At 35.4% G+C, this 27,541-nt stretch overlaps 3 protein-coding genes across 5 annotated transcripts; 2 read left to right on the top strand and 1 right to left on the bottom strand.

The window, feature by feature from the left end:
- Positions 1 to 132: 132 nt before the first annotated feature.
- Positions 133 to 26,230, bottom strand: npp-13 (Nuclear pore protein; the record flags this gene model as incomplete). Of its 3 annotated transcripts, NR_131352.1 has the most annotated exons (17): positions 307 to 405; positions 615 to 830; positions 1,569 to 1,610; positions 1,668 to 1,688; positions 2,335 to 2,531; positions 2,744 to 2,900; positions 4,287 to 4,380; positions 11,960 to 12,191; positions 13,127 to 13,444; positions 18,134 to 18,392; positions 19,536 to 19,638; positions 20,287 to 20,378; positions 21,170 to 21,433; positions 22,572 to 22,952; positions 24,870 to 24,986; positions 25,837 to 26,076; positions 26,131 to 26,229. NR_131352.1 is itself a non-coding variant. In NM_170819.6 (11 exons), the coding sequence occupies 11 exons, from the start codon at positions 26,227 to 26,229 to the stop codon at positions 307 to 309; spliced, it is 2,364 nt and encodes a 787-aa protein (NP_740802.1). The 3 variants fall into 3 exon arrangements, 2 of the variants coding, with proteins under 2 accessions (NP_740802.1, NP_001293351.1); NM_170819.6 differs by lacking the exons at positions 615 to 830; positions 1,569 to 1,610; positions 1,668 to 1,688; ... (1 more) ...; positions 2,744 to 2,900; positions 4,287 to 4,380 and having other exon boundaries at positions 133 to 405; positions 21,010 to 21,433; positions 26,131 to 26,230; NM_001306422.3 differs by lacking the exons at positions 615 to 830; positions 1,569 to 1,610; positions 1,668 to 1,688; ... (3 more) ...; positions 25,837 to 26,076; positions 26,131 to 26,229 and having other exon boundaries at positions 21,010 to 21,433; positions 24,870 to 24,929.
- fpn-1.1 (Solute carrier family 40 member) lies at positions 5,046 to 9,920 on the top strand. Its single transcript, NM_001037896.4, has 9 exons — positions 5,046 to 5,117; positions 5,488 to 5,641; positions 6,234 to 6,455; positions 6,508 to 6,595; positions 6,717 to 6,835; positions 6,996 to 7,126; positions 7,173 to 7,424; positions 7,967 to 8,323; positions 9,646 to 9,920. Exons 1-9 carry the CDS (start codon positions 5,058 to 5,060, stop codon positions 9,790 to 9,792), a joined length of 1,530 nt encoding a protein of 509 aa, NP_001032985.1. The 5' UTR covers positions 5,046 to 5,057; the 3' UTR covers positions 9,793 to 9,920.
- Positions 14,674 to 16,174, top strand: Y37E3.19 (uncharacterized protein). The gene is made up of 3 exons (NM_001047237.4): positions 14,674 to 14,692; positions 14,939 to 15,048; positions 15,763 to 16,174. The coding sequence occupies exons 1-3, from the start codon at positions 14,680 to 14,682 to the stop codon at positions 16,117 to 16,119; spliced, it is 480 nt and encodes a 159-aa protein (NP_001040702.2). The 5' UTR covers positions 14,674 to 14,679; the 3' UTR covers positions 16,120 to 16,174.
- Positions 26,231 to 27,541: the final 1,311 nt, after the last annotated feature.

The raw sequence follows: 27,541 nt of genomic DNA, 5'->3' as shown, positions 1-27,541 counted from the left end.
TTTTGGTGTTAGAAATGCAAAAGAAAAAATTTAAAAAAACAGAAAATCAAGTTAAAAACACACAAACTCGGGGATTATTTAAGCCAACCGATTAGTACTTAAAGTCAAAAAAAAAGGGAAAATGTTCAAAATGAGAGAGAGAGAAAACTTCATTTGACGTTGCTGCTAAGGGGCGCAAAAATTCAACAAAAATTTGGGTAGAAATGGTAAATTTTGAGATGAAAAATGGGATATTTGGAAAATAATTTAACGGCGAAAAAATAAAAGAAATATAAATTGTTAAAAATAACAACAAAAAAAAAGTTATCAAATGCCAAGAGAGGCTTGCAATTGAAGAAGTCGAGATGTCACATGGGTTGGAAATTTGTATGGCACAGTTGCCGAGTACAACACAATTGCTTTGATCTGCAAAAAAAAATTATATTTAGAACGTTTTTTTTTGTTTTTGAAATTTTATTTTTTGAAAAAAAAAACAGAAATCAATATTTTTCAGAGAACAATAACTTGTGACCATTGGGAAAAAAGTTCAGAGATTTTTAAAGGAATTTTTTTTGTTTTTTTTTAATATTTGAACAGTTTCTGTGTCAAAAACAGGAAATTTCCATTGAAAAAAAATTGAATTTTCATAGAATTTTCAAAAAATTGGCTTTTTTTTTTTGGAAAATTTTGAAAATTCGCCTCCAGAAATCTAGTTTTTTTTTTAATTTAAAGATGGAGCACCGAAATCTGGGAAATATTTTTAATTGACTCCAAATTTTCCCCTAATTCCGAATATCAATGTGAAAAAATTCAAAAAAATTTCCCTGATTTTATATTTAAGCTTGAAATCGCCGAATTTCATTTGTGCCCCCGCATCACTTTTTTTCAAAATTCGCGCCCAAACAAATTCGCATTGGAGCGCGCTTTGATTGGCAATTTCCGGATTTGTGAATTTCCAGCAATTTCGGCAATTGCCGGTTTTAATAATTTCCGGCGATTTCGGCAATTTCGACAATTGCCGGTTTTCAAAGTTTCTTGCAACTGCCGGTTTTATGAATTTTCGGCAATTCTGGCATTTCCGACATTTGCCGGTTTTCAAAATTTCTGACAATTCCGATATCTGCTGAAATTGCCGAACATGCCTTGGATGCCCAAAGTGTTTTTTTTTCAGAGAAATAAATTCCCTCCAAAAAAATTGCAATTTTAAAGGTGGAGTGCCGAAATCTGTGAAAATATTTTTAATTGACTCCAAATTTTCCCCTAATTCCGAATATCAATGTGAAAAAATTCAAAAAAATTTCCCTGATTTTATATTTAAGCTTGAAATCGCCGAATTTCATTTGTGCCCCCGCATCACTTTTTTTTTAAATTCGCGCCCAAAGAAATTCGCATTGGAGCGCGCTTTGATTTTCTTCATTTAAATATTTCATTTATTTTTCGCCGAATTCAGTTTTTAAAACCAGTTTCCTTCATTTTTGTCGTAAAAAAATATTTTTTAGAAAAAAACGAATGAAACTGGTTTAAAAAAAACTGAATTCGGCGAAAAATAAATAAAATATTTAAATGAAGAAAATCAAAGCGCGCTCCAATGTGAATTTGTTTGGGCGCGCATTTGAAAAAAGTGATGCTGGTACAAATGAAATTCGGCGATTTCAAGCTTAAATATAAAATCAGGGATTTTTTTTTGAATTTTTGAATTTTTTCACATCGATATTCGGAATCAGGGGAAAATTTGGAGTCAATTAAAAATATTTTCACAGATTTCGGCACTCCACCTTTAAATTAAAAAAAACTAGATTTCTGGAGTCGAATTTTCAAAATTGTCCGAAAAACCAACTTTTTGTATGAAAATTCAGTTTTTTTCAATAGAAATTTCCAATTTTTGACACAAAAATTGTTCAAATAGTCAGGAAAATGCTTTTTTTTCTATTTTAGAATTTTTTTAGAATTTTTTTACATTTGAGAATTTGGTAGTTTTGGACCATTTTGGGTCTGAAAAAGCAAAGTCTCAAATTTCGGTACTCCACCTTTAAATTAAAAAAAAAACTAGATCTCTGGATTCGAATTTTCAAAATTGTCCAAAAAACCAACTTTTTAAATGAAAATTCAGTTTTTTTTCAATAGAAATTTCCAATTTTTGACACAGAAATTGTTCAAATAGTCGGGGTTTTCCATTTTCGAATAGCATGCAAAATTCAAAAAAAGCCTAGAATTTGTGCAATTTTCCCAGCGCACGTGGTGTCAGAGTGCCTCATTTCGGCTTGATCTACGTTGATCTACAAAAAATGCGGGAGAAAAGGAGACGCAGAGTTCTCAACTGAAAAACGTGCTGACGTGACATTTTCTTGGGCGAAAAATTCCCGCATTTTTTGTAGATCAAACAGTGATGGGATAGCCCCCCTGACACCACGTGTGGATTAATAGTTTTCCTGTCATTTCCGAGTTCTTTTTCAAAAAAAATAAAGCCTTTTTTTTTGTTGCTTTTCAGTCGAAAAATCCACATTTTTTTGCCAATAAATATATGAAATCTGCATCATCTTATGAGTATGATGTAAGCCCCGTATCTCACTGACAGCCATTTATCACAAGAGATATTTAGTGATTAAAGAGGAACAGATTTTCTCTTTTTTGAAAAATCTCGCTTTTTTTCAAACATTTCTCAAATTTACGTGGTTTTTTGACATTTTTCGAGTCTACAAAACCCATATTACGAGTTGAATGGCTGTTCAGTTTGCTGAAGGACGCGTGAACTATTGGGTGTTATCACTGCCAGAGCACACAAAATGCAAACGATGAACAACTAATCAAGTATGTTAAATGACCAATGGAGAAGAAGAAGTCTGTGACGAAATAGAAACAGGGGCAAAATTGCCGAATTGCCGATTTTTTGCCGATTGCAGAGCAAAATTTTGCCCAAAACTATTGATTTTTGATTTTGTCCCCAAAAATTTAGTAAGATCACACAAAATTAAAGGTGGTGTAGTCGAATTTTTGTTGCTTCAGTAGACTCAAAATTGTCAGAAAACACCGAATTTCATAATGAAACTTTTTGAAAACTTCTCAAAAAAAAGTTATGACGGCTCAAAAAATTGCCTAAAATTAGTTAAAATTTGAAATTTGACCGACTTGTCAAGCGGCTGGAAACTATTGTTTTTTTTTTTTTGAAATCACCGTCAAAATTTGAGTATACAAGTCAATTATCTTGCGTTTTCAACTCGATTTAGGTATTTTAAAGTCGATGGACGGCGAGATTTGGGTAAAACATTTTAAAAATCTCTTCGTCCATCGACTTTACAATACCTAAATCGAGTTGAAAATACAAGATAATTAAATTGTATACTCAAATTTTGACGGTGATTTCAAAAAAGTTAGTTTCCAGCCGCTTGACAAGTCGGTCAAGTTTCGAATTTTAACTAATTTCTGGCCATTTTTTGAGCCGTCATAACTTTTTTTTTGAGAAGTTTCATTATAAAATTCGATGTTTTCAGCCAATTTTTAGTCTAATAAAGCAATAAAAAACTCGACTACTCCACCTTTAATTACATATATTTCGTTGAAATCTAAAATGTATAACTATTAAATTCTACATCGCACTTCCATCGTCTTGTGCTGATCACAATATGGTTCCTCAGGGGGACTATGTCATGTGCCAAAACTAGTGAATTCTAATTAAAAACGAATCAGATTTTCCAATATAGAAAAAGTTGCTTTTAGCGAAGATTCAGCTTTATTATGCTTTCAGTGAATGAAATTCCGAAAAGCCATCAAATCACGTGGTGCCAGGTTGCCCCATCCATCACGGTTTGATCTCCAAAAAATGCGGGATCTTTTTGCCCAAGAAATGTGACGTCAGCACGTTCTTAACCATGCAAAATCAGTTGAGAACTCTGCCGCATTTTTTGTAGATCAACGTAGATCAAGCCGAAACTTGTCAACTTCGCCTGAAAAATGACAAAAATCTGGTGGCAAAAAAACAAGATGACTAATCCGAACCCCTCTCTCTCTCGAACCTTCCATAAACAAAAATGATGACTCTCTTTTCAATAAAAAAACCAAACCAAATCACCACAATATTTCATTCCCAATCCATCTCCATTTTATCAACTCAACTCGTTATCATTTGCAAATTGAGTGCGCTCCTTCATATACAAAGAGAGAGGGAGGGGAAAAAACGATAGTGACTGGCTTACACCATTATCATTTCGAAAAAAAGCTTACTTTTTTTCGCCGAGTTTGTTCTGGCATAGATCAGGCGACAAACTTTTTTATTTGTACTTTGCTGATTTATTATTATTATTATTATTCAATTTTTGAATAAATATAATATAATATTAGAAAGAAAAAAATCGTATAAAATCTGATTAGATTCTTTCGAAATTCCCATAGTTGGGTGGGCGACAATTGCCGATCGGCAAATTGATTTGTCGACAAATTGCCGGTTTGCCGGAAATTTTCAATTCCAACAATTTGCCGATTTGCCGGGAATTTTCAATTCTGCAATTTGCCGATTTACCGGAAATTTTCATTTTCGGGAGTTTGCCGATTTGCCGGAAATGTTCAATTCCGGCAACTTGCCGCTTTGCCGGAAATTTTCAATCCGACAATTTGCCGATTTGCCGGAAATGTTCAATTCCGCCATTCGCCGATTTGCCGGAAATTTTCAATTTCGCAATTTGCCGATTTGTTGGAAATTTCAATTCCGGCAATTCGCCGATTTGCCGGAACAAATCGATTGCCGCCCATCCCCGGCTTCATCCTCAAATTCAAGTATCTAGATTTTGACATTTTCGTCTCGAATTTTCAAAAAATTCAAAAATTCCGTAGAATTTGAAATTATTTCTCTGAAGCCTTACTGAATTGCTAGAGCACTTCAATTTGAAGGAAAATCCACAAAACCGTTATTCTTCAAAATAGCCATAATATTGTCCGAGAAAAAGTGTCACTTTCCAATGTGTATGCCTTGAGCATTCATATTTGACCATTTATTATTTGTTCATTCATTCGTCCCCGCAACACACACATACACACACACCTATTGCTCACATCATTCTTCCCGAAATCTTCAGGCTTGGTTAACAATGGCTTGGTTATCCGGAAAAGAGCTACAACTGAACTCGGCATTTCTTCTCACCACTTTGGTAAGTGCCTAGTCGTTAAACCTTGAACGATCATCATTACTGATAAGAGGCATCATATATCATTGAAACCATGCGGTTTCTGATAAGTTGACGTCGTCTGGCAAGGGATACTGTGCGTGTTCTCACGTAGAGCATCTACTACTAGACTGTTGGAACGCGTTGTGTCAGGGGCTGTCCCATTACGGCTTGATCTACAAAAAATACGGGAATGTTTTGCCCAAGAAATGTGACGTCAGCACACTTTCTTAACCATGCGAAATCAGTTGAGAACTCTCCGCATTTTTTGTAGATCTAAGTAGATCAAACCGAAATGAGACACTCTGACAGCTCCACGTGTTGGAATAAACTGAGAATTTGAAAATTCTTGCAGGGAGATCGAATGTGGGCGTTTGTCATTGGGCTTTTCATGCATCAGCTTGGAGGAATGACATGGGTGGCTGTGCAACAACTGGTGGATTCTGTACTCAAACTTGTCGTCATCACGATTGTCGGACAATATTTGGACAAAATTGATAGAAGCAAAAGTTGGTAGATCTCCACTCTAGGAGTAAGACGAGACTGGTGTCAAAGTGTCTCATTTCGGCTTGATCTATAAAAAATGCGGGAGAAGAGACACGAAAGTGTTGACTTCAAATTTTTTCGTTTTTTTTCGATTTTCCTTGTCTTTTTCTTTTTTTTCGAATTGGATAACATTTTCATTCGAAAAAAAAGAAAAAAACAAGTAAAATTGAAAGTATATTGAAAAAACCAACAAAAAAAGCAGTGGAAAAGGGGCGGAGGCAAACCCCGTGCGGCAGTGTTGCGATAGCTAAGCTCCGCCCTACTTTCTGTGCAGCAAAACTTTTTGCAAAATTCAAGAATCGATAAATGCACGTAGGGTCAGGCTGTCCCATTACGGTTTGATCTACAAAAAATGCGGGATTTTTTCGCCCAGAAAAATGAAGAACTGTGACGTCAGCGCGCTCTTAACAATGCGAAATCAGTTGAGAACTCTGCGTCTCTTCTCCCGCAGTTTTTGTAGATCAACGTAGATCAAACCAAAACGGGACACTCTGACACCACGTGCAAATACATTTTGATAGTACCAACAACTATCAATTCTGACTCTCATTACAGTAATCCAACGAACACTTCTTCTGAACAACGCGGCCGTCGCCGTTTCAGCCGGGCTGTTCGCCTACATGTTCGTACACAAAACGGATCACTATGCAACTCCTGTGCTCCTAATGGCTTCAGCCGTCGCTTCGATCGCAAAAGTTGCAAGTGAAATCCAGAGAATCAGCTTCACCAAGGATTGGGTTGTCGTTATCTCACAATCAGAAAGTGTTGATCTTGCGAGTAAGCTTAAGCTCCAAGAATTTTTTTTTTTGGAAATTTCTAGCTTTTTCAGAAGTCAATTCAATCCTTCTTTGCATTGATCAAATCTCATCGGCAATTCTCCCAACGTTAACTGGCGAGCTATTGGATACTTTCAAATGGTAATTCATGCCAGGGGTGGGCGGCAAATTTGCCAGTTTGTCGATTTGCCGGAAAAACTCGTTTGCCGCCCACGCACCCCTGATTCATGTTTCAAACAAGCCCATAAATGATCATTTTAAGGCAGTACGTTTGCGGATTCATCATTGTCTATAACTTGGCCTCCTGGGTCATCGAGTCAATGATCTTGAGGAGACTTTACAATGAAACACCTCAATTGAAGACTAGGGCCAGTGAAATTAGTAGGTTCCCGTTCGGCAAATTGATTTGTCGACAAATTCGCCAAATCGGCAAATTGCCGGTTTGCCGATTTGCCGGAAATTTTTAATTCCGGCAATTTGCCGATCTGCCGGAAAAAAAAACGTCTGCCGCCCATCAAATTGTGTATTCAAGCAATTTCAGCTGGTGACGAAGAGCTGCGAGGACTCAAAGGCGTCAAGTTGAACTCGATTACTCAGTACTTTAAGCAACAAAGTTGGACTGCAGGATTCGGGCTCTCACTACTTTACATGACAGTTCTCGGATTCGATAACGTAGGATTTAATTTTTTTAAATCAAATCTCATATAAAAGATTTCAGCTCGCCGCATCCTACGGTCAGAAGCACGGTCTCTCGGCTTCCTACATCGGTGTGCTCAGAGGATTCGGATCGGCTCTCGGTGTCATTGGAACGTTCTCCTTCCAATTCGTCGCAAAACGATTCGGACTTTTGTGGACTGTGATGATTGGACTCGTCTGGCAGAATATTTTCATCGAGATGTGCGGAGTTTCGGTTCTGTTGCCAGGTAGTTCGATGGACGTGTCCGGATATATTGCGAATACCAGTGTGTCGGTGAGTGGACTATATTTTTTTGCCGAGCTTCAACAATTTCAATTCCGGCAATTTGCTGATCTGGCGGAAATTTCAATTCCGGCAAGTTGCCGATTTTCGGGAAATTTTCAATTCCGGCAATTTGCCGATTTGCCAGAAATGTTCAATTCCGGCAATTTGCCGATTTGCCGGAAATTTCAATTCCGGAAATTTGTTGATTTGCCGGAAACTTCAATTCTGGCAGTTTGCCGATTTGCCGGAATATTTCAATTCCGGTAGTTTGCCGATTTTCCGGAAATTTTCAATTCCGGCAATTTGCCGATTTTCCGGAAATTTTCAATTCCGGCAAGTCGCCGGTTTGCCGAATTGCCAGAAATTTTCAATTCCGGTAATTTGCCAATTTGCCGGAAAATTCAATTCCGACAATTTGCCGGTTTTCCGGAAATTTTCAATTCAGGCAAATTGTCGATTTGCCGAAAATTTTCAATTCCGGCAATTTACCGATTTGCCGGAAAAAATCGTTTGCCGACCACCCTTGTAACAAGTAACGAGCATTCTTCCAGGAATGGTCAAAAGAAGTTCTGAGCCGAGTCTCGAATCCAGAGCCCCAAAACGTTCCATCTGTGAGCTTCTACGACGTAGCTCTCCCGGTCAACCTCTTTTTCATCGGCATCAGCTTCGCGCGATTCGGTCTCTGGCTTGCCGATCCCGCAATTACTCAAATTCAACAGGAAACGATACCCGAAAGCCAACGATACATGGCCTTCACAGTTCAGATAGCTCTCAACGAAGTCTTCTCAATTCTCAAGGATATTATTGTGATCATGTTCCCGTTCACACCGCTGTTCGGAGTCCTTACTCTCGGCTCGTGCGTCTTCGTGTTCACCGGTTTCATGTTCAACGTGTTCTATCATGCACAGGTAGGAAATTTCAAATTTCACCCGAGTAACACACGGCCTCCTGGAGTCTCACAAAATTCAAAATTCGCGGGAATTCGTTTCGCGCGGGGGGACAGAAGTTTTGGCTATTTTTGGCTTCTATAGAAATTTTTTTTTTTTGGTTTTTTGATTTATAATATTGTTGAGAAGCATTTTTCTCAATTGAAAATGTGTAAAATTATGAAATTTGACCGAAAACTGAAAGTTTTACAGAAGGCTTTCTTTAAAATGTATCAGAAAAAAAACGATTTTAAAGTAAAATTGTTGATTTTTTGAATATTTTTATATTAAAAATTAAAGGTGGAGTACCGAAATTTGAGACTTTGCTTTTTTGGACCCAAAAATGGGTACTAGTCCTAAATCACCCCGCCACTTTTTTTTATTTGTGTATATTATTTCCCCTCATTTTAATATTATCCATTTTAATAAAATATGATGTCCATTTTCCATCTTTAGGCTTAGAAATGGTTATTTCCTAAGCCTAAAAATACAAAAACTCCACACGTTTTTATTTGAAAATTTACTTAAATTTAAAGAAAAAAGTGGCGGGGTGATTCAGGACTAGTACCCAAAAATGTTCTAAAACTACCGAATTTCGTGATGAGACGTTCTGAAAATTTCTCAAAAAAAGTTATGGCCGTTCAAAGTTTTGGAAAAATGGTCTATTTTTAGCTAAAATCTCAAATTTTAGCTTTAAAAAATGTACCATTTTTCCAAAACTTTGAGCGGCCATAACTTTTGTTGAGAAATTTACAGAACGTCTCATTACGAAATTTGGTAGTTTTGGAACATTTTGGGTTCAAAAAAGCAAAGTCTCAAATTTCGGTACTCCACCTTTAATTTTTAATATAAAACTATTCAAAAGATTTTTACGCTAAAATATTTTTTTTTTCGATTTTTCAGTTTTTAATAAAAACAATTTTAATTTTTCAAGCATAAACTTTTGTGAAACTGCCTTTTCTCTACAAAATTTCATATTTTACGACTCTGAAATCGAAAAACTGACGGTTCTGATACATTTTAAAGAAAGCCTTCTGTAAAACCTTTAGATTTCGGTCAAATTTCATAATTTTAAACATTTTCAATTCGGAAAAATGCTTCTCAACAATATTATAAATCAAAAAATCAAAAAAAAAATTTCTATAAAAGCCAAAAATAGGCAAAAACTGCTATCCCCGCGCGAAACGAATTCCCGCGAATTCTGGAGTTTGTGAGGTGTCGGTCGCGCTCCAATAATTATATGAATACTCCAGGAGGCCGAGTGAGTAATTCAAAATTTCCATCCAAAAATCTGCTTATTTCAGTGCGGATTCTCATGTGTCAATAAGAATATGCACCTCGGAAGACAGCCAGTGTGTGAGATGGCTACATTGTCAAGTCCGGAGAAACAAAGCCTTATGGGTGATGAGAAGGAGAAGCCAAAAGTGTTGGATTCGCCAACTTTTGAATAATTACAAAATGATCTTATCTGTATATTCTGATTTCAATCAAACACACATTCCTCAGAGAAAGGACTTCTTTCAGTTGCATTAACATGCATTAACACGTGTTTTCTAGACCAGAATAAATTAACTATGTATGTACTTTAAAAATGTTATATTCCTTTCCTGAATATATTGTTTTCTTAAAGGTGGACTACACTTTGTGGGGAGCTTTTGGAAAAATTTCCCAAATTATGACTAAAAAAATTTTTTTGTATTCCAAATTAAAGATGGAGTGCGCCCAGTGGGGAAATTGCTTTAAAACATGCCTATGATTAAAAAATTCAAAACAATTTTCTAAATTTTATATGATTTTTTGAAAATTGAAAAAAAATCTAAGTTTTTGCCTAATTCCTATTTGAACTTCCGCCAATTGGATTGGTTCGGTGGAGCGCGCTTGCATTATTTTTTATTTATTTATTTCATTTTTTCTCATTATTTCACTGATTTTCTTCATTATTTGTGTATTTTTATCGGAAAAAGAGAGAAAAATGAAAGATAAATGCAAATTGTTCATTAAAAAATCACTGAAAATGAGTAAAACTGTGAAATATGATAATTTCAGGCTTGTTGTTTACCCATTTTCAATAATTTTTTAATGAAAAATTTGCATTTAACTTTCATTTTTCTCTTTTTTTCTGATAAAAATTCACAAGAAAATCTGTGAAATAATGAGAAAAAATGAAATAAATTAATAGAAAATAATGCAAGCGCGCTCCACCGAACAAATCCAATTGGCGGTAATTCGAATAGGAATTAGGCAAAAACTGAGATTTTTTCAATTTTCAAAAAATCATATAAAATCTAGAAAATTTTTTTGAATTTTTTAATCATAGGCATGTTTTAAAGCAATTTTCAATTTTTTTTGGACATCAAAATTTTCAAGCTTGCCCCTTTTTTTTCAGGAAATTTATTTAGGAATTTTTAGAGAAAAAAAATTGAACATTTGGGTGAATATTTGCAAATTTATATTATTTTGCTCCAAATTTTCCAAAAAAAAAATTGAAAAAAACTGGGAATGTTTCCCAAAGCTGCTTTAAATTTTCAAAAAAAAAATTGGAACATCTGTGGATTTTATTTTATGACTTAATATTCAGTTTGAGAAATTATTATTTTTTTTTTTTTATTATAAAACCAGCCGTGAACCGCACCTCCGGCGTGGTGGCCCCCGACTTCTGGGGGGATGAAAACTAATTTTTCTGAAACTACCGTAATCATACAGTAATCCTACCGTACCACACTATTATACCACTACAGTACCCCGACTGTACCACCAACCTCAACTCACTATTCATCTAGAAGCCAAAATTTCACAGACTACAAAGACTATATAGACTACAAATTATGGACAAACGGAATAAGCGCTTTATATATAGTATAAATGATGATTTGGGCAACATTTTCTCCAAAGTTTCAAAAAATTTGGAACACTTTTACAAAAAATTCTTTGTATTTTTTTTTGGACATGGCAGTTTGCCGGTTTGCTCTAAATGATGCTTTTCGGCAATTTGCCGGTTTGCTGGAAATGTTATTTTTCTGCAAATTGCCGGTTTGTGGGAAATTTTCACTTCCGGCAGTTTGCCCAAAATCAAAATTTCCAGCAAATCGGCAAACCGGCAAATTTCTGGAATTCAAAATTTCCGGCAAACTGGCAATTTGCCGAAAATCAACATTTAGAGAAAATCGGCAAACTGACAAATTGTCGGAATGTAAAGTTTTCGACAAAAATTCCCGGTTTGCCGAAAATTCTTAATTTCGGTAGTTTGCCGGTTTGCTGATTTGCCGGAAATGTTGCTTTTCGGCAAATTGCCGGTTTGCCGATTTGCTCTAAATGTTAATTTCCGGCAAAATGCCGGTTTGCTCAAAATATTGATTTTCGGCAGGTTGCCGGTTTGTCGATTTTCTCTAAATTTTCAATTCCGGCAATTTTACGGTTTGCCGATTTGCCGGAATTGAAAATTACCGATAAACTGGCTTTTTATAAAAAATTCGACTACATTTTTAAAAATTTGATACTCCTGAATATTGTTTTCTTGAAGATAATGCGGTTTGTGTTCAAAAAAAAAAAACTAAAATTACTCTTAGTAACTTATTTTAATTTTCTCGTTTTTCAGATTTTTTTTTGTATTGTATATACCTGTTTAACATATCGATTCGATGAAGAAAACATTGAAGTAGTGGCCGAATTGGCTCCTCGATTCGCCTGAGTCGTCGATTGACGAATGCAATGATCGACAAGACACTTCATAAGATGAAGGCACATATCGGGAAGAACTTCACGAACTTTCTGTGGTACCATATGGAATTCGTTGACAATAACGGTGACTTGATCGGGTTCCGTTGGAATGAGACGGAGGTGAGTCGAGATTCTGAAAAACGGGGGGAAAAGTGGGTGGCAGTTTTGTGGTGGGAGTTTGAACATTGAGTCTCATTTTGGCTAGATCTACGTTGATCTACAAAAAATGCGGGAGAAGAGACGCGCAGAGTTTTCAACTGATTTTGCATGGGGAAATTGCTTTAAAACATGCCTATGGGGCCACAATGACCAAATATCATGATAAAAAATTCCAAAAAAAAAAATTCTAGATTTTATATGATTTTTTGAAAATTGAAAAAATCTCAGTTTTTGCCTAATTCCTATTTGAATTACCGCCAATTGGATTTGTTCGATGGAGCGCGCTTGCACGTTTTTAATTATTTATTTTACTTATTCTCATTATTTCACTGATTTTCTTTGTAATTTTGTTTTTTTTGTCGGAAAATGAAATGAAATAATAAGATAAACGCTAAATATGCATTTAAAAGCTACGAAAAATTTATGTGATAAACTGCGAAAAAAAACCAATTTCATGTTCATCGATGTTGGAACTCATGATTACACGGTTTAGCACATTTTTCGTTGAACATTTAGCGTTTATCTTATTATCTCATTTCATTTTCCGACAAAAAAAAACAAAATTACAAAGAAAATCAGTGAAATAATGAGAATAAATAAAATAAATGATTAAAAATCAAGCAAGCGCACTCCATCGAACAAATCCAATTGGCGATAATTCAAATAGGTATTAGGGGGAAACTGAGATTTTTTCAATTTTCAAAAAATCATATAAAATCAGGAAAATTTTTTTTTAATTTTTTAATCATGATATTCGGTCCCCATACTACTCCACCTTTAAAAAGCCTTTTTAGGACAATTTTTATAAGAAAAACACGTTGGGAGAGCTTTTAGGTTTTCTGGTTTTTCAAAAAAAAAATTTCATTAATTATTGGGTTTTTAATCAAAACTCGCAGTTCAAAAACGAACCCATAAGCAATTTCAGCTTCTTCATTACGACAGTGATCAAAAAGAACGGCAAGATCAACCAATAGAGACAATGTCGCATACTCCGACGCTTGACATCCTCGTTGAACTTTCTTGAACTGTTCGGCAACATGTACCAAATCGGCAATCTTTTCCTTATTCTCAGTTCTCAATGTTTCACTAATCTCTGATGATAGTAGAATGGCGGCGTTGGTTGGTTTCGATGCGAGAAGATACAGACCGACGGCTTGATCCCATTCTCCGGTTATTTCAGTGTCACTTGCAACGCGGCAGATCACTTCTGATGGATCGTCAAGGTATCTGTAAAGAATTCGATTTTTTTGATTATTATTTTTTTGATTTAGAGTTTTTTTTCATTTGGGAAATTGCACCAATCAGCGATGTGTGAGCAGCAAATCGGCAAAACCGTTCGGCAAATCGGGAAATTGCCGGTATGTCGGAAATTTTCAACTCTGGCAGTTTGCCGGTTTGCTCTAAATGATGCTTTTCGGCAATTTGCCGGTTTGCTGGAAATGTTTTTTTTCTGCAAATTGCCGGTTTGTGGGCAAACTGGCAATTTGCCGGAATGTAAAGTTTTCGACAAAAATTCCCGGTTTGCCGGAAATTCTCAATTTCGGTAATTTGCCGGTTTGCTGATTTGCCGGAAATGTTGCTTTTCGGCAAATTGCCGGTTTGCCGATTTGCTCTAAATGTTAATTTCCGGCAAATTGCCGGTTTGCTCAAAATATTGATTTTCGGCAGGTTGCCGGTTTGTCGATTTTCTCTAAATTTTCAATTCCGGCAATTTGACGGTTTGCCGATTTGCCGGAATTGAAAATTACCGATAAACTGGCAATTTTCCGAAAATCAACATTTAGTGAACATCGGCAAACTGACAAATTGCCGGTTTGCCGCAAATTTTCAATTCTAACAATTTGCCGGAAATGTTCAACTCCGGCAATTTGCCGATTTGCCGGAAATGTTCAACTTCGGCAACTTGCCGGTTTCACAGAAATGTTCAATCCCGCCATTTTGCCGGATTGTCGAAAATGTTCAATTTCGGCAATTTGGCCATTTGACGATTTGCTCTAATTATTGATTTTCGACGAATTGCCGGTTTGTCGGTCTGCCAATTCGCTGGAAATGTTGATTTTCGGCAATTTGCCAAAAATTTTCAATTCCGGCAATTTGCAGGTTTTCCGGAAATTCGTTTGCCGCCTACCCTTGATTAGCACAATATTTTTGAAGCATTTTCTCTAGAATTTTTGGAATTTTGGTTCAAAAGTCTCACTAAAAGGTCATTTTTTAGACTAAAAATTGCATAAAACTCCCGAAGTTTGTAATGAGAAGCGAAAATTGGTAATTTTCGATTCAAATAATTAAATTAAATTTTTAACTGATTTTTACGCTGTTTTTTTTTTTTAATTTTAATTATAAAAGAACAAATCTTAAAATCCAAAATTATCACGTGTAAATATTAAAATTCGTTTTTTTTTAAATTTATTTTAAATTCAAAAGCCCAAAAAATAGAAATCCATTCATTTCAAACTTTAACGATGATCGACAATTGTGAGTTTCTTTATTTCAAATGATTTTGCTTTAAACTGCCTATTTCCCTCTAAAAATGAGAACTACAAAACCAATCAGCGCCTTCCAGCTCCGCCCACGCCGCCTGATTGGTTGGAAGTGGGCGGAGCGAATTGCTGATTGGTTTTGTGTAGTTCTCATTTTAGAGGGAATTCAAACAGAGAGATCAGATTATTTTGGCTATTGGAAAGCAAAAATCGAAGAACAATTTTGAAAGACACTTTTCAGATTCAAATATGACGGAGCTCATTTCAATGAATACACTGTTCTCATGCATTTTCACGCATTTTATCATCGGTGCAACACTAATTGCGTTCTGCACGAAACAAAAGGCAAAGGTTGGGGAGTTTTTATGGGAAATTTAGCCAGAAAAACTGAGTTTCAGGCAGATTTTGAAAACCGGCAATTGCCGGAATTTTCTGGTTTGTCGGAAACTTTCAATTTCGGTATTTTGCCGGTTTGCCGGAAAATTTCAATTACGGCAATTTGCCGGAAATTTTCCATTTTTGGCAATTTGCCGGTTTGTCGGAAGTGTTCAATTCCGGCAATTTGCCGGAAATTGCCCATTTTTGGCAAATTGCCGGTTTTTCGGAAATTTTCAATTCCGGCGATTTGCCGGTTTGCAGGAAATTTTCAATTCCGGCAATTTGCCGGTATGCCGGAAATTTTCCATTTTTGGCAATATGCCGGTTTGTCGGAAATTTTCAATTCCGGCAATTTGCCGGTTTGTCGGAAATTTTCAATTCCGGCAATTTGCCGGTATGCCGGAAATTTTCCATTTTTGGCAATATGCCGGTTTGTCGGAAATTTTCAATTCCGGCAATATGCCGGTTTATCGGAAACGTTCAATTCCGGCAATTTGCCGGTTTGTCGATTTGCTCTAAATGTTGAGTTTCGGCAATTTGCCGGTTTGCCGGAAATTTTCTACCCCTGGTTTCAACCAAAAATTGTGCAAAAAACCGCTGAAAACTCAATTTTTTCGAGTTTTTTTCGGTTAAAAATGCATATTTTTGTGCAATTCTACTTCAAATTTCCAATTCTAATTGTTTCAGTCAACAATCAAAGAAGAACCGTCTCAAGCCGAAAATCGTCCACAAGGAGGAAATGAGACTTTTCATTTCACACCTCCACACATTAAAACTGCCGTCCCAACACGTTCACTTCTTCGTCAAAAACATCAGCAGTGTCCCGTTCATTACGAGTTTAGTGAAGACGCGACGACGACGACGACATTTGTCGATTCTGCACACTCATCCGACATTCAATTCGACTCAACACAATCGGCTTCAGACTCTAGCATCTCGTTTTTGAAGCGTTGCACGTGTTTTTGTGCTCAGAAACGTGTTAGATTTCAGTGCCCACCGACGACGACGACGACTACGACGACTACTAGTTTTGGATTTATTTGAACGAACGATTTCTTCTTTTTTTGTAGTTTTTGAATAAATTAATTTGGATTTTAAATTGTAAATGTAGAAATATTAAGATGAGGAAAGAGGTTTTTGTTTGCACTAAAATGTAGTAAGCAGCCGGAAGATTTGAAAACGGGAAATATAAATCAGGGGTAGGCAAACGATTTTTTCCGGCGAATCGGCAAATCGGCAAACTGGCAGATTGCCGGAAATATAAATTTTGAGAGGCTTTTTTGTAGATTGAAGAGCCTGAACATGAGTTTTACTGAAATCGGCAATTTCCGAAATTGCCGAAAATTCATAAAACCAGCAATTGTCGGGATTGCCGAAAATTCCTAAAACCGGCAATTTCCGGAATTGCTGGAAATTTTGAAAACTGGCAATTCGCAAAATTGCCGAAATTGCCGAAAATTCCCAAAACCGGCAATTGCCGGAATTGCCGGAAATCAGAACTGCCGGAAATATACATTTTGATACTTTTTGTAGATTTAACAGCCTTAACATGAATTTTACAGAAATCGGCAATTTTTTGGCAATTTTTTGCCGATTTCCGAAAACTCCCAAAACCGGCAACTGCCGGAATTGCCGGAAATTTGAACTGCCGGAAAAATAAAAATCCGGCAAATCGGCAAACCGGCAAATTGTGGTTTCGCATTTATTTTTTAAGAAATTTCATAATTTCAATTTCAAATGGCAAAATTAAACGCATCCTATGAATGTTCCTATATCCATTTTGAAAAATAGTGAAATTATATGAAAATATCCAAGGAAAACGAGCAAAAATTCAAAAAGACACAGTTTTAAGTGTTTCCGTCTTAGAAAAAATCCCTCTAAACATTTCCGGCAAATCTGATAACCGGCAAACGGCAAATCGGCAATTTGCCAAAAATGAACATTTCCGGCAAATCGGCAATTTGGGTGTTTTTATCCCATTTTTTTTTCCGAATTTGTTCAGAAAAAAACTACCAAATTTATTTTTAACACTATAATATGTTCAAATTCAAAGAGAAAAAAAAATACAATTCCGGCATAAAAAATCAAGTTTTTGAATAACTAAATTTGGAATTGAACTGGGGTTTTTTGGAGTAAAATGTAATAGAAAATGCTCAGTGAGCCCTAAAACGGCCAATTTTTTGTTTGAAAAATTTCAAAAATTATCTAAATTCAACGCGCAACAACTAATTTTTTCTGAAAATTCTTCATTTTTCGGAGGTTTTTTCATTAAAAGTGGTGTAGTCGAATTTTTGTATTGTTTGATTAGACTCAAAATTGTCTGAAAACACCGAATTTCATAATGAAACTTCTTGAATACTTCTCAAAAAAAAGTTATGGCGGCTCAAAAAATGGCCAGAAATTAGTTAAAATTTGAAACTTGACCGACTTGTCAAGCGGCTGGAAACTAACTTTTTTGAAATCACCATTAAATTATTAGTATACAATTTAATGCGTTTTCAACTGGATTTAGGTATTTTAAAGTGGATAAACGGCGAGATTTGGTTAAAAAATTTAAAAAATCTCGCCGTTTATCCACTTTAAAATACCTAAACCTAGTTGAAAACGCATTAAATTGTATACTAATAATTTAATGGTGATTTCGAAAAAAGTTTCCAGCCGCTTGACAAGTCTGTCAAATTTCAAATTTTAACTAATTTTAGGCCATTTTTTAAGCCGTCATAACTTTTTTTTGTGAAGTTTTCAAGAAGTTTTATTATGAAATTCGTTGTTTTCAGACAATTTTGAGTTTAATAAAGCAATAAAAAAATCGACTACACCGCATTTAAATATACAAAAAAAAATTCCCCGAAAAATGAAGAATTTTCAGAAAAAATTCTTTATTGAAAATTAGTTGTTGCGCGTTAAAATTTCGATTTCAGATAATTTTTGAAGGTTTTTCAAACAAAAAATTGGCCGTTTTAGGCCGTATTTCGACTACACCACCTTTAATGAAAAAACCTCCGAAAAACCGATTTTTTCGCCCTGCAAAAAAAAATTAAAATTCCCTGCAACTTACTCATCAATTAATCCCTTTTCTCTTCGACCATCTGGCGTCAATTTTCCAAGAATTTCATCGGTTTGACCAGTTAAATAGACTGATCTACTAACAGCCATTTCGAATACATCTGACCCGGTTGGCGTCGTAATTCCCTTCAACAAAAACCAATAATCCAGTGAACGGGGCACATCGACGAGTTCGAAGCTTTTCGTGTAGGCAACGATGAGCCGAGCCAGATTCAGATGACATTTTGTCGAGTCGTTTTGATCAACTACCACTGAAAACAACAAAATTGGAGCTCAAATTTTACAAAATATTAAAAATATTAAAGGTGGAGTACCGAAATCTGGGAAATATTTTCAATTGACTCTAAATTTTGCCCCCTGATTCCGAATATCGATGTGAAAAAATTCAAAAAAATTTCCCTGATTTTATATTCAAGCTGGAAATCGCTTGTACCAGCATCACTTTTTCCAAATTCGCATTGGAGCGCGCTTTGATTTTCTTCATTTAAATATTTTATTTAATTTTCGCCGAATTCAGTTTTTAAAACCAGTTTTATTCATTTTTCTCGAAAAAACCGATAATTTTCTCGAAAAAACCGATAATTGGAGCGCGCTTTGATTTTCTTCATTTAAATATTTTATTTAATTTTCGCCGAATTCAGTTTTTAAAACCAGTTTTATTCATTTTTCTCGAAAAAACCGATAAAAATGAACAAAACTGGTTTAAAAAAACTGAATTCGGCGAAAAATAAATAAAATATTTAAATGAAGAAAATCAAAGCGCGCTCCAATGCGAATTTGTTTGGGCGCGTATTTGAAAAAGTGATGCTGGTACAAGCGATTTCCAGCTTGAATATAAAATCAGGGAAATTTTTTTGAATTTTTTCACATCGATATTCGGAATCAAGGGAAAATTTGGAGTCAATTAAAAATATTTTCCAGATTTCGGTACTCCACCTTTAATATTGCAATTTTTTTGGAGGGAATTTATTTCTCTGAAAAAAAAACACTTTGGGCATCCAAGGCATGTTCGGCAATTTCAGCAGATATCGGAATTGTCAGAAATTTTGAAAACCGGCAAATGTCGGAAATGCCAGAATTGCCGAAAATTCATAAAACCGGCAGTTGCAAGAAACTTTGAAAACCGGCAATTGTCGAAATTGCCGAAATCGCCGGAAATTATTAAAACCGGCAATTGCCGAAATTGCTGGAAATTCACAAATCCGGAAATTGCCGGAACTTTCCAAAACCGGCAGTTGCAGGAAAATTTGAAAACCAGAAATTTCCAAAATTGCCGGAATTGCCGCTTGCCAAAAATTCCTAAAAATCGGTCGTTTCAGTCCATTTTAACTCGCAAAACTCCAAATTTTCGCTCAAAATTCTCTCAGAAATTGTGTATTTTCCACCATCCTTACACATTTCATCAGTCGATTTTTTCGACATTCTCAAATATCCCAACTTGTGCGCCAAAACCGCCACATGGACACTGTCGACACGTTGTCCGCACTCGTGAAGAAGCTGAAATTGTGGGAAAAATGAATTAAATTGATTATTGGGGGATTTAAAGGTTGACTAACGGTTCGGACAATTTTGAGCGTATAGACCCAAAATGTTCTCAAATGAACGAATTTCGTAATGAAACTTCTCAAAAATTTTTCAAAAATTTTTTATGGCGGTTCAAAATTTTGAAAAAATTACACTGATTCTAGCTAAAATCTCGAATTTTGCCTATTTTTTGGTGTCACATCGGTCCGAAGTTGACTTTTTCGGAATTATCATCCTTTATTGCATATATTGGTAGTTTATCTCATTTAATTTCGTCGATTAAAGTATATTTAAAGCCGATAGGTAACCAAAAATAATCGAAATTGGTTACCTATCGGCTTTAAATGTTATTTAATCAACGAAATTAAATGAAATAATCTACCAATATATGCAATAAAGGATGATAATTCCGAAAAAGTCAACTTCGGACCGATGTGACACCAAAAAATAGGCAAAATTCGAGATTTTAGCCAAAATCAGTGTAAGTTTTCAGAATTTTGAACCGCCATAAAAAAATTTTTTGAGAAGTTTCATTACGAAATTCGTTCATTTGAGCTCATTTTAGGTCTATACGCTCAAAATTGTCCGAACCGTTAGTCCACCTTTAATAGCAATTCTTACATAAATTGCTCGCTCAAATTGTCCAGAAAGCCAGAGAGCAGTGAAAAAATATTGAAATTCCGATGGTCCATTTGACATAAAATATTGCTCGCCTGAAAAAAAAAGTGAAATTTTTTGAAGAATTTTAAGGGTTTTTATGGAAAAAATAGTGTTTTTTTGAAGAAAAATGGGGAAAAATGGGGATTTTTCACTCTGAAAAATCAATTTAAAACTATTTTTCAGGGCTTTTTAGATGAAAAAAAAAATTTTTCAGATTTTCTTTCTTTTTTCCACGAAAAATTACATTTTGAAAACCGGCAACTGCTGGAATGGCCGAAAATTTCCAAAACTGGGAAATGCCGAAATTGCCGATTGCCGAAAATTCACAAAACCGGAATTGCCGGAATTTTCGAGCAATTTTAGTAGGAATTTTTCATGAAAAACTAGATTTTCCATAATTTTTTTCTGAAAACCAACAATTGCCGGAACTGCCAGAAATTTTGAAAACCGGCAATTACCGGAATTGCCGAATCTCAAAAATTCACAAAACCGGCAATTGCTGAAATTTTAGGAAATTTTGTCAAGCGGCAAGTGTCGGAATTGCCGGAATTTTTTAGCTTTTTCAGTAGGAAAATTTCATGAAAAACTTGATTTTCCATCATTTTTTCCATGAAAACCTTGATTTTCCATCACTTTTTCCATAAAAAACCGGGTTTTCCATCACTTTGCCACACTTCTCCGTACCATAATCAACAGAAACCGCTTTCTGAACCTCTTTGAACAGTACATCAGTAAGCTGTGGATCAACATGCAACGGATAAAGCTTAAACCAAATCCAATTCTCCAGTGTATCAGCCAAAGCAGCCGAGTCCAGACCACCGAGTAGTGCTGCGTAGAGTGCTCGTTTATACTTGTCTTTTGTATGAGCCAAATTGTGTCTCCACTCGACTTTCAGCTTCTTTTTCAGCTCAGAATCCAGTTTTCCGTGCTTTGCGACATGATTCAACGCGGCGACAAGTGTGGCGCATTGTGGGAATGATTTGAGGCGATTTAGAGTTTCAGAAGCGGATTTCATGTCCCCAGCACGGACACAGTGATATGTCACTTGCCATGTAGGCATTCCATCAATACTGTCGTCTTCTGGTTGGAATGATTCTTCGGTTCCTACCTGAAAATTTGAATTTTTTTTTGGAATTTTTTGAAACACGGGGTTTTTCCGATTAGAAGCGTTTTTTAATGCTTTATTATACTCAAAATTGTCTGAAAACGCCGAATTTCAAAGTGAAACTTCTTGAAAACTTCCCAAAAAACAGTTATGACGACTCAAAAATGGCCAAAAATTAGTTAAAATTTGAAATTTGACCGACTTAAAAAATTGAATATCTTGCCGTTCATCGACTTTAAAATACCCAAAATCAAGTTATTTAACTTCATTGAGGTATTTTAAAGTCGATGAACGGCAAGATATTGAATTTTTTTAAGTCGGTAAAATTTCAAACATTAACTAATTTTAGACCAGTTTTTGAGCCTTCATAACTGTTTTTTGAGAAGTTTTCAAGAAGTTTCATAATGAAATTTGGTGTTTTCAGACAATTTTGACTCCAATAAAGCAATAAAAAATTCGACTACATCACCTTCAAGATAAAAAAAAACGATTACCTATCGGAATGTACAGTAATCAACAAAACAACGCGCGATAACTATCGAAATATGCAATAAAAGATGATAATCCAACTAGCAAAGTTGGCGAAATTGGGGATTTCAGCTTAAATGAGCCATTTTTTTGAATTAAAAAAAAATTGGAGATTTTGAATTTTTCGGATTTTTTCTCCTCGTAGATTGTTCTAAAGCGTGTTCCAGTGGCGTTTCAGTGACAATTTTTAGAAAACCGCGCAAAAATCCTGATTTTCAGAGAATTTTAAATGGAAAACGCATTTTTTCAGACAATTTTGACTCCAATAAAGCAATAAAACAATTCTTTAGTAACTTTTTTTGGAAATTATTCGAGTTTCTCGGATTTTTTTCTTTCGGAAATCGAATTCAGGTTTTTGATTCTTATATGAAAATTGTCCAAAAATCAACAAAATGAACATTCTCCTCTGGTAAAAATTGCAGAAAGCTGTATTTTCCGTACTATTTTCCCGAATTGTTCTAAAATCAGTTCCAAATTTCAGTGACGAATATATTTGAGAAAATTCTGATTTTCTGATTTTCAGCCGGAAGAAATCGATTTTTCAGTGCTTTCAAAGGAATTTCAAATTAAAAAAAAATCAATTTTCTCGTTTTGAAAAAATCCAGTTCAGCACCTTCAAAAAGGCGTTAACCAATCCACGTGTTCCAGGAATTCCTCCACGCTCAGCCACTTCCAAATTCCGTTCAACAACAGTCTGCATGTGCTCGGTGAAGACGGCTTGAAGATATTTGCACGCATCCTCCACCAAATTCGCCGTCGTAGTGAGATCATCTCGTGATGCAGACGTTTTTCGGTTCAAAACAGACGTCACATCGTTCCAAACATCGCCCAGAGCTCCGTCGGTTCCACTTTCGTCGATCGCCTCCTTCATCAGATCCACTAGGCTCTTTTTTCCTTGATTTTTCAGAAATTTGTGAAGCTTGTCGCCGAAGATGAGCTCACGACGATCGCTGATGTTCTTATTCACGAATTTTCCGCCGCCAAATGGGAGATTCTGAAATTTTTAATTTTTTTTTGTTTTTTTTTTTCGAGTTTTCCCACAGGGTTCTGGACTTCCTCATAGAATTTTTCGCGCTCCATTAACAATCGCCTTGGGAAAGTCGTGTACTCCACACGGACAAATACATTTCGTTTTACAACGAGCCGCGACGCGACACGCAACGCACCGTAAATCTACGCCAGATATGGCCTGACCTAGTTCGGCAAAAACTCTTCCATTTCAATATATGAGGGAAGCTAGAATTCCGTGTTTCGGCATAAAAATCATTATAAACGAGCACGGAACTCTGGTTCCGCTCATAAATTGAAATGGAAGAGTTTTTGCCGAACTAGGCCAGGTCATATCTGGGGGTAGATTTACGGTGCGTTGCGTGTCGCGTCGCGGCTCGATTTTTGTTGTAAAACTAAATGTATTTGTCCGTGTGGAGTACACGACTTTCCCAAGGCGATTGTCAATGGAGCGCGAAAAATTCTATGAGGAAGGCCAGAACCCCCTGTTTTCCATGGTCTCCCGGAGTGTTCATAATTATTCGAGCACGACACCTCACGAACTCCAGAATTCGCGGGAATTCGATTCGCGCGGGGACAGCAGTTTTTGGCTATTTCCGGCTTCTATAGAAATTCTTTTTTGAATTTTTTGATTTATAATATTGTTGAGAAGCATCATACGAATTGAAAATGTGTAAAATTATGAAATTTGACCGAAAACTGAAGGTTTTACTTCAAAATCTATCAGAACCGTCAGTTTTTCGATTTCGTAGTCGTAAAATATGTCATTTTGTAGAGAGAAAAGAGTATTTTACAAAAATCGACGTTTGAAAATTTAAAATTGTTTTTATTAAAAACTGAAAATCTTTTATAAAAAAAAACGATTTTAAAGTAAAATTGTTGATTTTTTGAATATTTTTATATTAGAAATTAAAGGTGGAGTACCGAAATTTGAGACTTTGCTTTTTTAGACCTAAAATGTTCCAAAACTACCGAATTTCGTGGTGAGGCGTTCTGAAAATTTCTCAACAAAAAAGTTATGTCCGTTCAAAGTTTTGGAAAAAATGGTAGATTTTTAGCTAAAATCTCAAATATTAGCAGCTTTTCAGTGTTGCAGCGGTTGGAACTTAATTTTATTTGATTAGCACTCTTTAATACATATTATGGTAGTTTATTACGCGTTTATTCGTTGATTTAAGCCCATTTTCGGTCGATGGGTGCACAAATATAATACAATTTTGTGCACCCATCAACCCAAAATGGGCTCAAATCAACGAAAAAACGCGTAATAAACTACCATAATATGTATTAAAGAGTGCTAGTCAAATAAAAATTGAGTACCAACCGATGCAGCACTGAAAAGCTGACAAATTTGAGATTTTAGCTGAAAATAGACCATTTCTTCCAAAACTTTGAGCGGTCGTAACTTTTTTTTGTTGAGAAATTTTCAGAACGTCTCATTACGAAATTTGGTAGTTTTGGAACATTTTGGGTCCAAAAAAGCAAAGTCTAAATTTTTGGTGCTCCACCTTTAATTTAATATAAAAATACTCAAAAAAACAACAATTTTACGTTAAAATCTTATTTTTTCTAGACTTTTCAGTTTTTAATAAAAACAATTTTCAATTTTAAATTTTCAAACGTGGATTTTTGTGAAACAGACTTTTATCTACAAAATTAAATATTTTACGACTTTGAAATCAAAAAACTGACGGTTCTGATACATTTTAAAGAAAGCCTTCTGTAAAACCGTCAGTTTTTGGTCAAATTTCATAATTTTAAACATTTTCAATTCGGAAAAATGCTTCTCAACAACATTATAAATCAAAAAAATAGAAAATAATATCTATAGAAGTGCGCGCGAAACGAATTCCCTCGAATTCTGGAGTTCGTGAGGTGTGCCGCGCAAGGGATTTTAACGAACATCTCGTTCCATAGCCTGTGCTGGATTCATGGGAACTGCGGCAGGTCTCGAAAGAAGCATGTGGTTGAAGAATGCTCGATCCGTCTCCACTTTAACACGAGAAATGTCCTCGTCGAGCTGGAAAATTTAAAGATTAAAACGTTGTTTTCATGATAAATTATTAATTAATCACGGCCACCTGGAGTGTTCATAATTATTAGAGCGCGCTCGCGCGGCACCTCACGAACTCCAGAATTCGCGGGAACACGTTCCGCGGGAACAGCAGTTTTTTTTATTTTTGACTTCTATAGGAAATATCTTTGATTTTTTGTTTTATAATATTCTTGAGAAGCATCATCCGAATTGAAAATGTGTAAAATTATAAAATTTGGCCGAAAACTGAAAGTTTTACAGAAGGAAGCCACTACAGTTTTTAAAAAAATGTATCAGGACCAGTTTTGCGATTTATGTGTCGTAAAATATGTCATTTTGTAGAGAATTAAAAGTTTCATAAGAATTTTTGTTTGAAAATTTAAAATTGTTTTTATTGAAAACTTAAAAATTGAAGAAATAAGATTTTAACGTAAAATTGTTGATTTTTTGAATATTTTTTTATTAGAAATTAACGAATTAAAATTTCAAACGAAAATTTTTATGAAACTTTTAATTCTCTACAAAATGACATATTTTACGACGCATAAATCGCAAAACTGGCGATCCTGATACATTTTTTCAAAAACTATAGTGGCTTTCTTCTGTAAAACTTCCAGTTTTCGGCCAATTTCATAATTTTACACATTTTCAATTCGGATGATGTTTCTCAAGAATATTATAAAACAAAAAATCAAAAATATTTCCTATAGAAGCCAAAAATAACAAAAAACTGCTGTTCCCGCGGAACGAACTCCCGCAAATTCTGGAGTTCGTGAGGTGCCACGCGAGCTCGCTCCAATAATTATGAACACTCAAGGAGGCCGTGATTAAGTACTTCTTCCTCGTCAATATCATCCATTACAGCTTCAGGCACGTCCACGACACCTTCATCAGTGAGAGTATCCTCGGCGGTGTGACTTTTCGGCTGGCGGCTCGGAAGTTCGATGCCACGCTCCCCAAACATCATCTGCTTCTGAACTGAGTGCGTCTGACGTGTCCAGTCGCCTTCTGAACCGCCTAAAATACCGCAAAGCTCCTGCTCGACGCCATTTCGGACTGTGAATTGCTGCGAGTTCTGGAAAAAGGGAATTTTTCGGTGTTTTTAACATTTTAAACATTATTTACAAACCTCTTGGCCGACACGGTTGGTTTGGAAAATCGGATTAGCAAGCAATTGTGCGAATCCTTGATGATCAACTCTTCCGAGGATCTCCGTAAACTGTAGCATCCTGAATTGAATTAAAAATTGAGAAAATTACTGGTTTAGGTTTTTTCAAGGATTTACAACATTAACCAGTTTACATTAACCACATTTTCCAGTTTAAACCCTGAAAAATATGAAAATAATCGAAAAATATCGTTAAAAAACGTTTTAAAAACCAAATAATTCTCGTTTTTCGCGGCAAAACGAAAATTAATTTTGAAAAAATCGGTGCAACGACACTCCGAAATCCCGCATGAATCCTAGGCCAGTATTTCGAGTTCTAGGCCACCAGCTTCTTGGCACATTGCCAAGAGCTGAATTTAAATTAATTTCCGCTGGAATTGAATCGAATTCAGTACAAATTGAGTGGGAAAATGAAAAACTTACAAAAAAATTGAAAAAAAAAACATTTTCGATGAAAATGTTTCAAGAAAATTGAGTATTATTTTTAAAGAAAAACGAAAAAAAAGACATAAATTCGGGAGCGTGTCGTAGCATCCACATTATCGACTTTTCCGGTTAGAAGTACACCGCCAGATGGTAGATCGGTCTCAGGAACTCATGGAGCAGATAATAAATCACAAATTGGATGATTTGAACACTAAAAAACATTAAATTTCTTTTAAAAAAATGAATTATTTAGTGACAGTTGTGTCGAGAGCTTTTTTAATCAGTAAATGTTTTACTGGTCTATGGAAAATAATTATAAGTAAAAATTACTGGAACACAGAATTCAGAGAGCCCGTATTGCGCAACATATTTGGCGCGCAAAATATCTCGCAGCGAAAACTACAGTAATTCTTTAAATTCTTTAAATTACTGTAGTTTTCGCTACGAGATATTAATAATTTTGCGCGTCAAATTTGTTGCGCAATACGCATTCTCTGAATTTTGTGTTCCCGTGATAATTCAACAATTTTTCAGTGTAAAACAAATCAGGGATTTCTTTTGAAAGTTTCGGGTTTTTTTTCCACCACGCGGGGTACTGTGGCACCGGTTTCAGCTGTGTCAATGGGGAAATGTGTGAAATTGAAGCATTCCCAGGCATGATGGGGGTCATTTTACAGCTGAAAATCGAGAAATTCGAATTTAACGACAATTTAAAGAACATTTTTGAAATGAAAAAATTTCCAAAAAAATTGTTTTTTTTTCCCCAATTTCACTTTTTTCTCTAAATTACTCTAAAATTCACATTCTCCTCATTCTCAGCTTCAAAATGACTCCCATCTTGCCCATTTTCTGCCAAATTTCAAATTTTCGGGTCCCACCACGCAGGGTACTGTAGCACCGGTTTCAGATGTGTCAGTAACCTAAATAGAGGGTTCTTAGGCATGAT

Source organism: Caenorhabditis elegans, chromosome I (assembly GCF_000002985.6).
Source record: "Caenorhabditis elegans chromosome I".
Lineage (NCBI taxonomy): Eukaryota > Metazoa > Nematoda > Chromadorea > Rhabditida > Rhabditidae > Caenorhabditis > Caenorhabditis elegans.
Note: the sequence above shows the minus strand (reverse complement) of the source record. Positions and strands in the feature narration are given on the sequence as shown.

Excerpts from the sequence above, each read along its gene's own strand:
- fpn-1.1 (NM_001037896.4), top strand. The coding sequence starts at position 5,058 with ATGGCTTGGTTATCCGGAAAAGAGCTACAACTGAACTCGGCATTTCTT. Across the intron at positions 5,642-6,233 it reads CAAAATTGATAGAAGCAAAA|TAATCCAACGAACACTTCTT; the intron begins GTTGGTAGATCT and ends CTCTCATTACAG. Across the intron at positions 7,127-7,172 it reads CAGTTCTCGGATTCGATAAC|CTCGCCGCATCCTACGGTCA; the intron begins GTAGGATTTAAT and ends AAAAGATTTCAG.
- Y37E3.19 (NM_001047237.4), top strand. Across the intron at positions 15,049-15,762 it reads GCACGAAACAAAAGGCAAAG|TCAACAATCAAAGAAGAACC; the intron begins GTTGGGGAGTTT and ends TAATTGTTTCAG.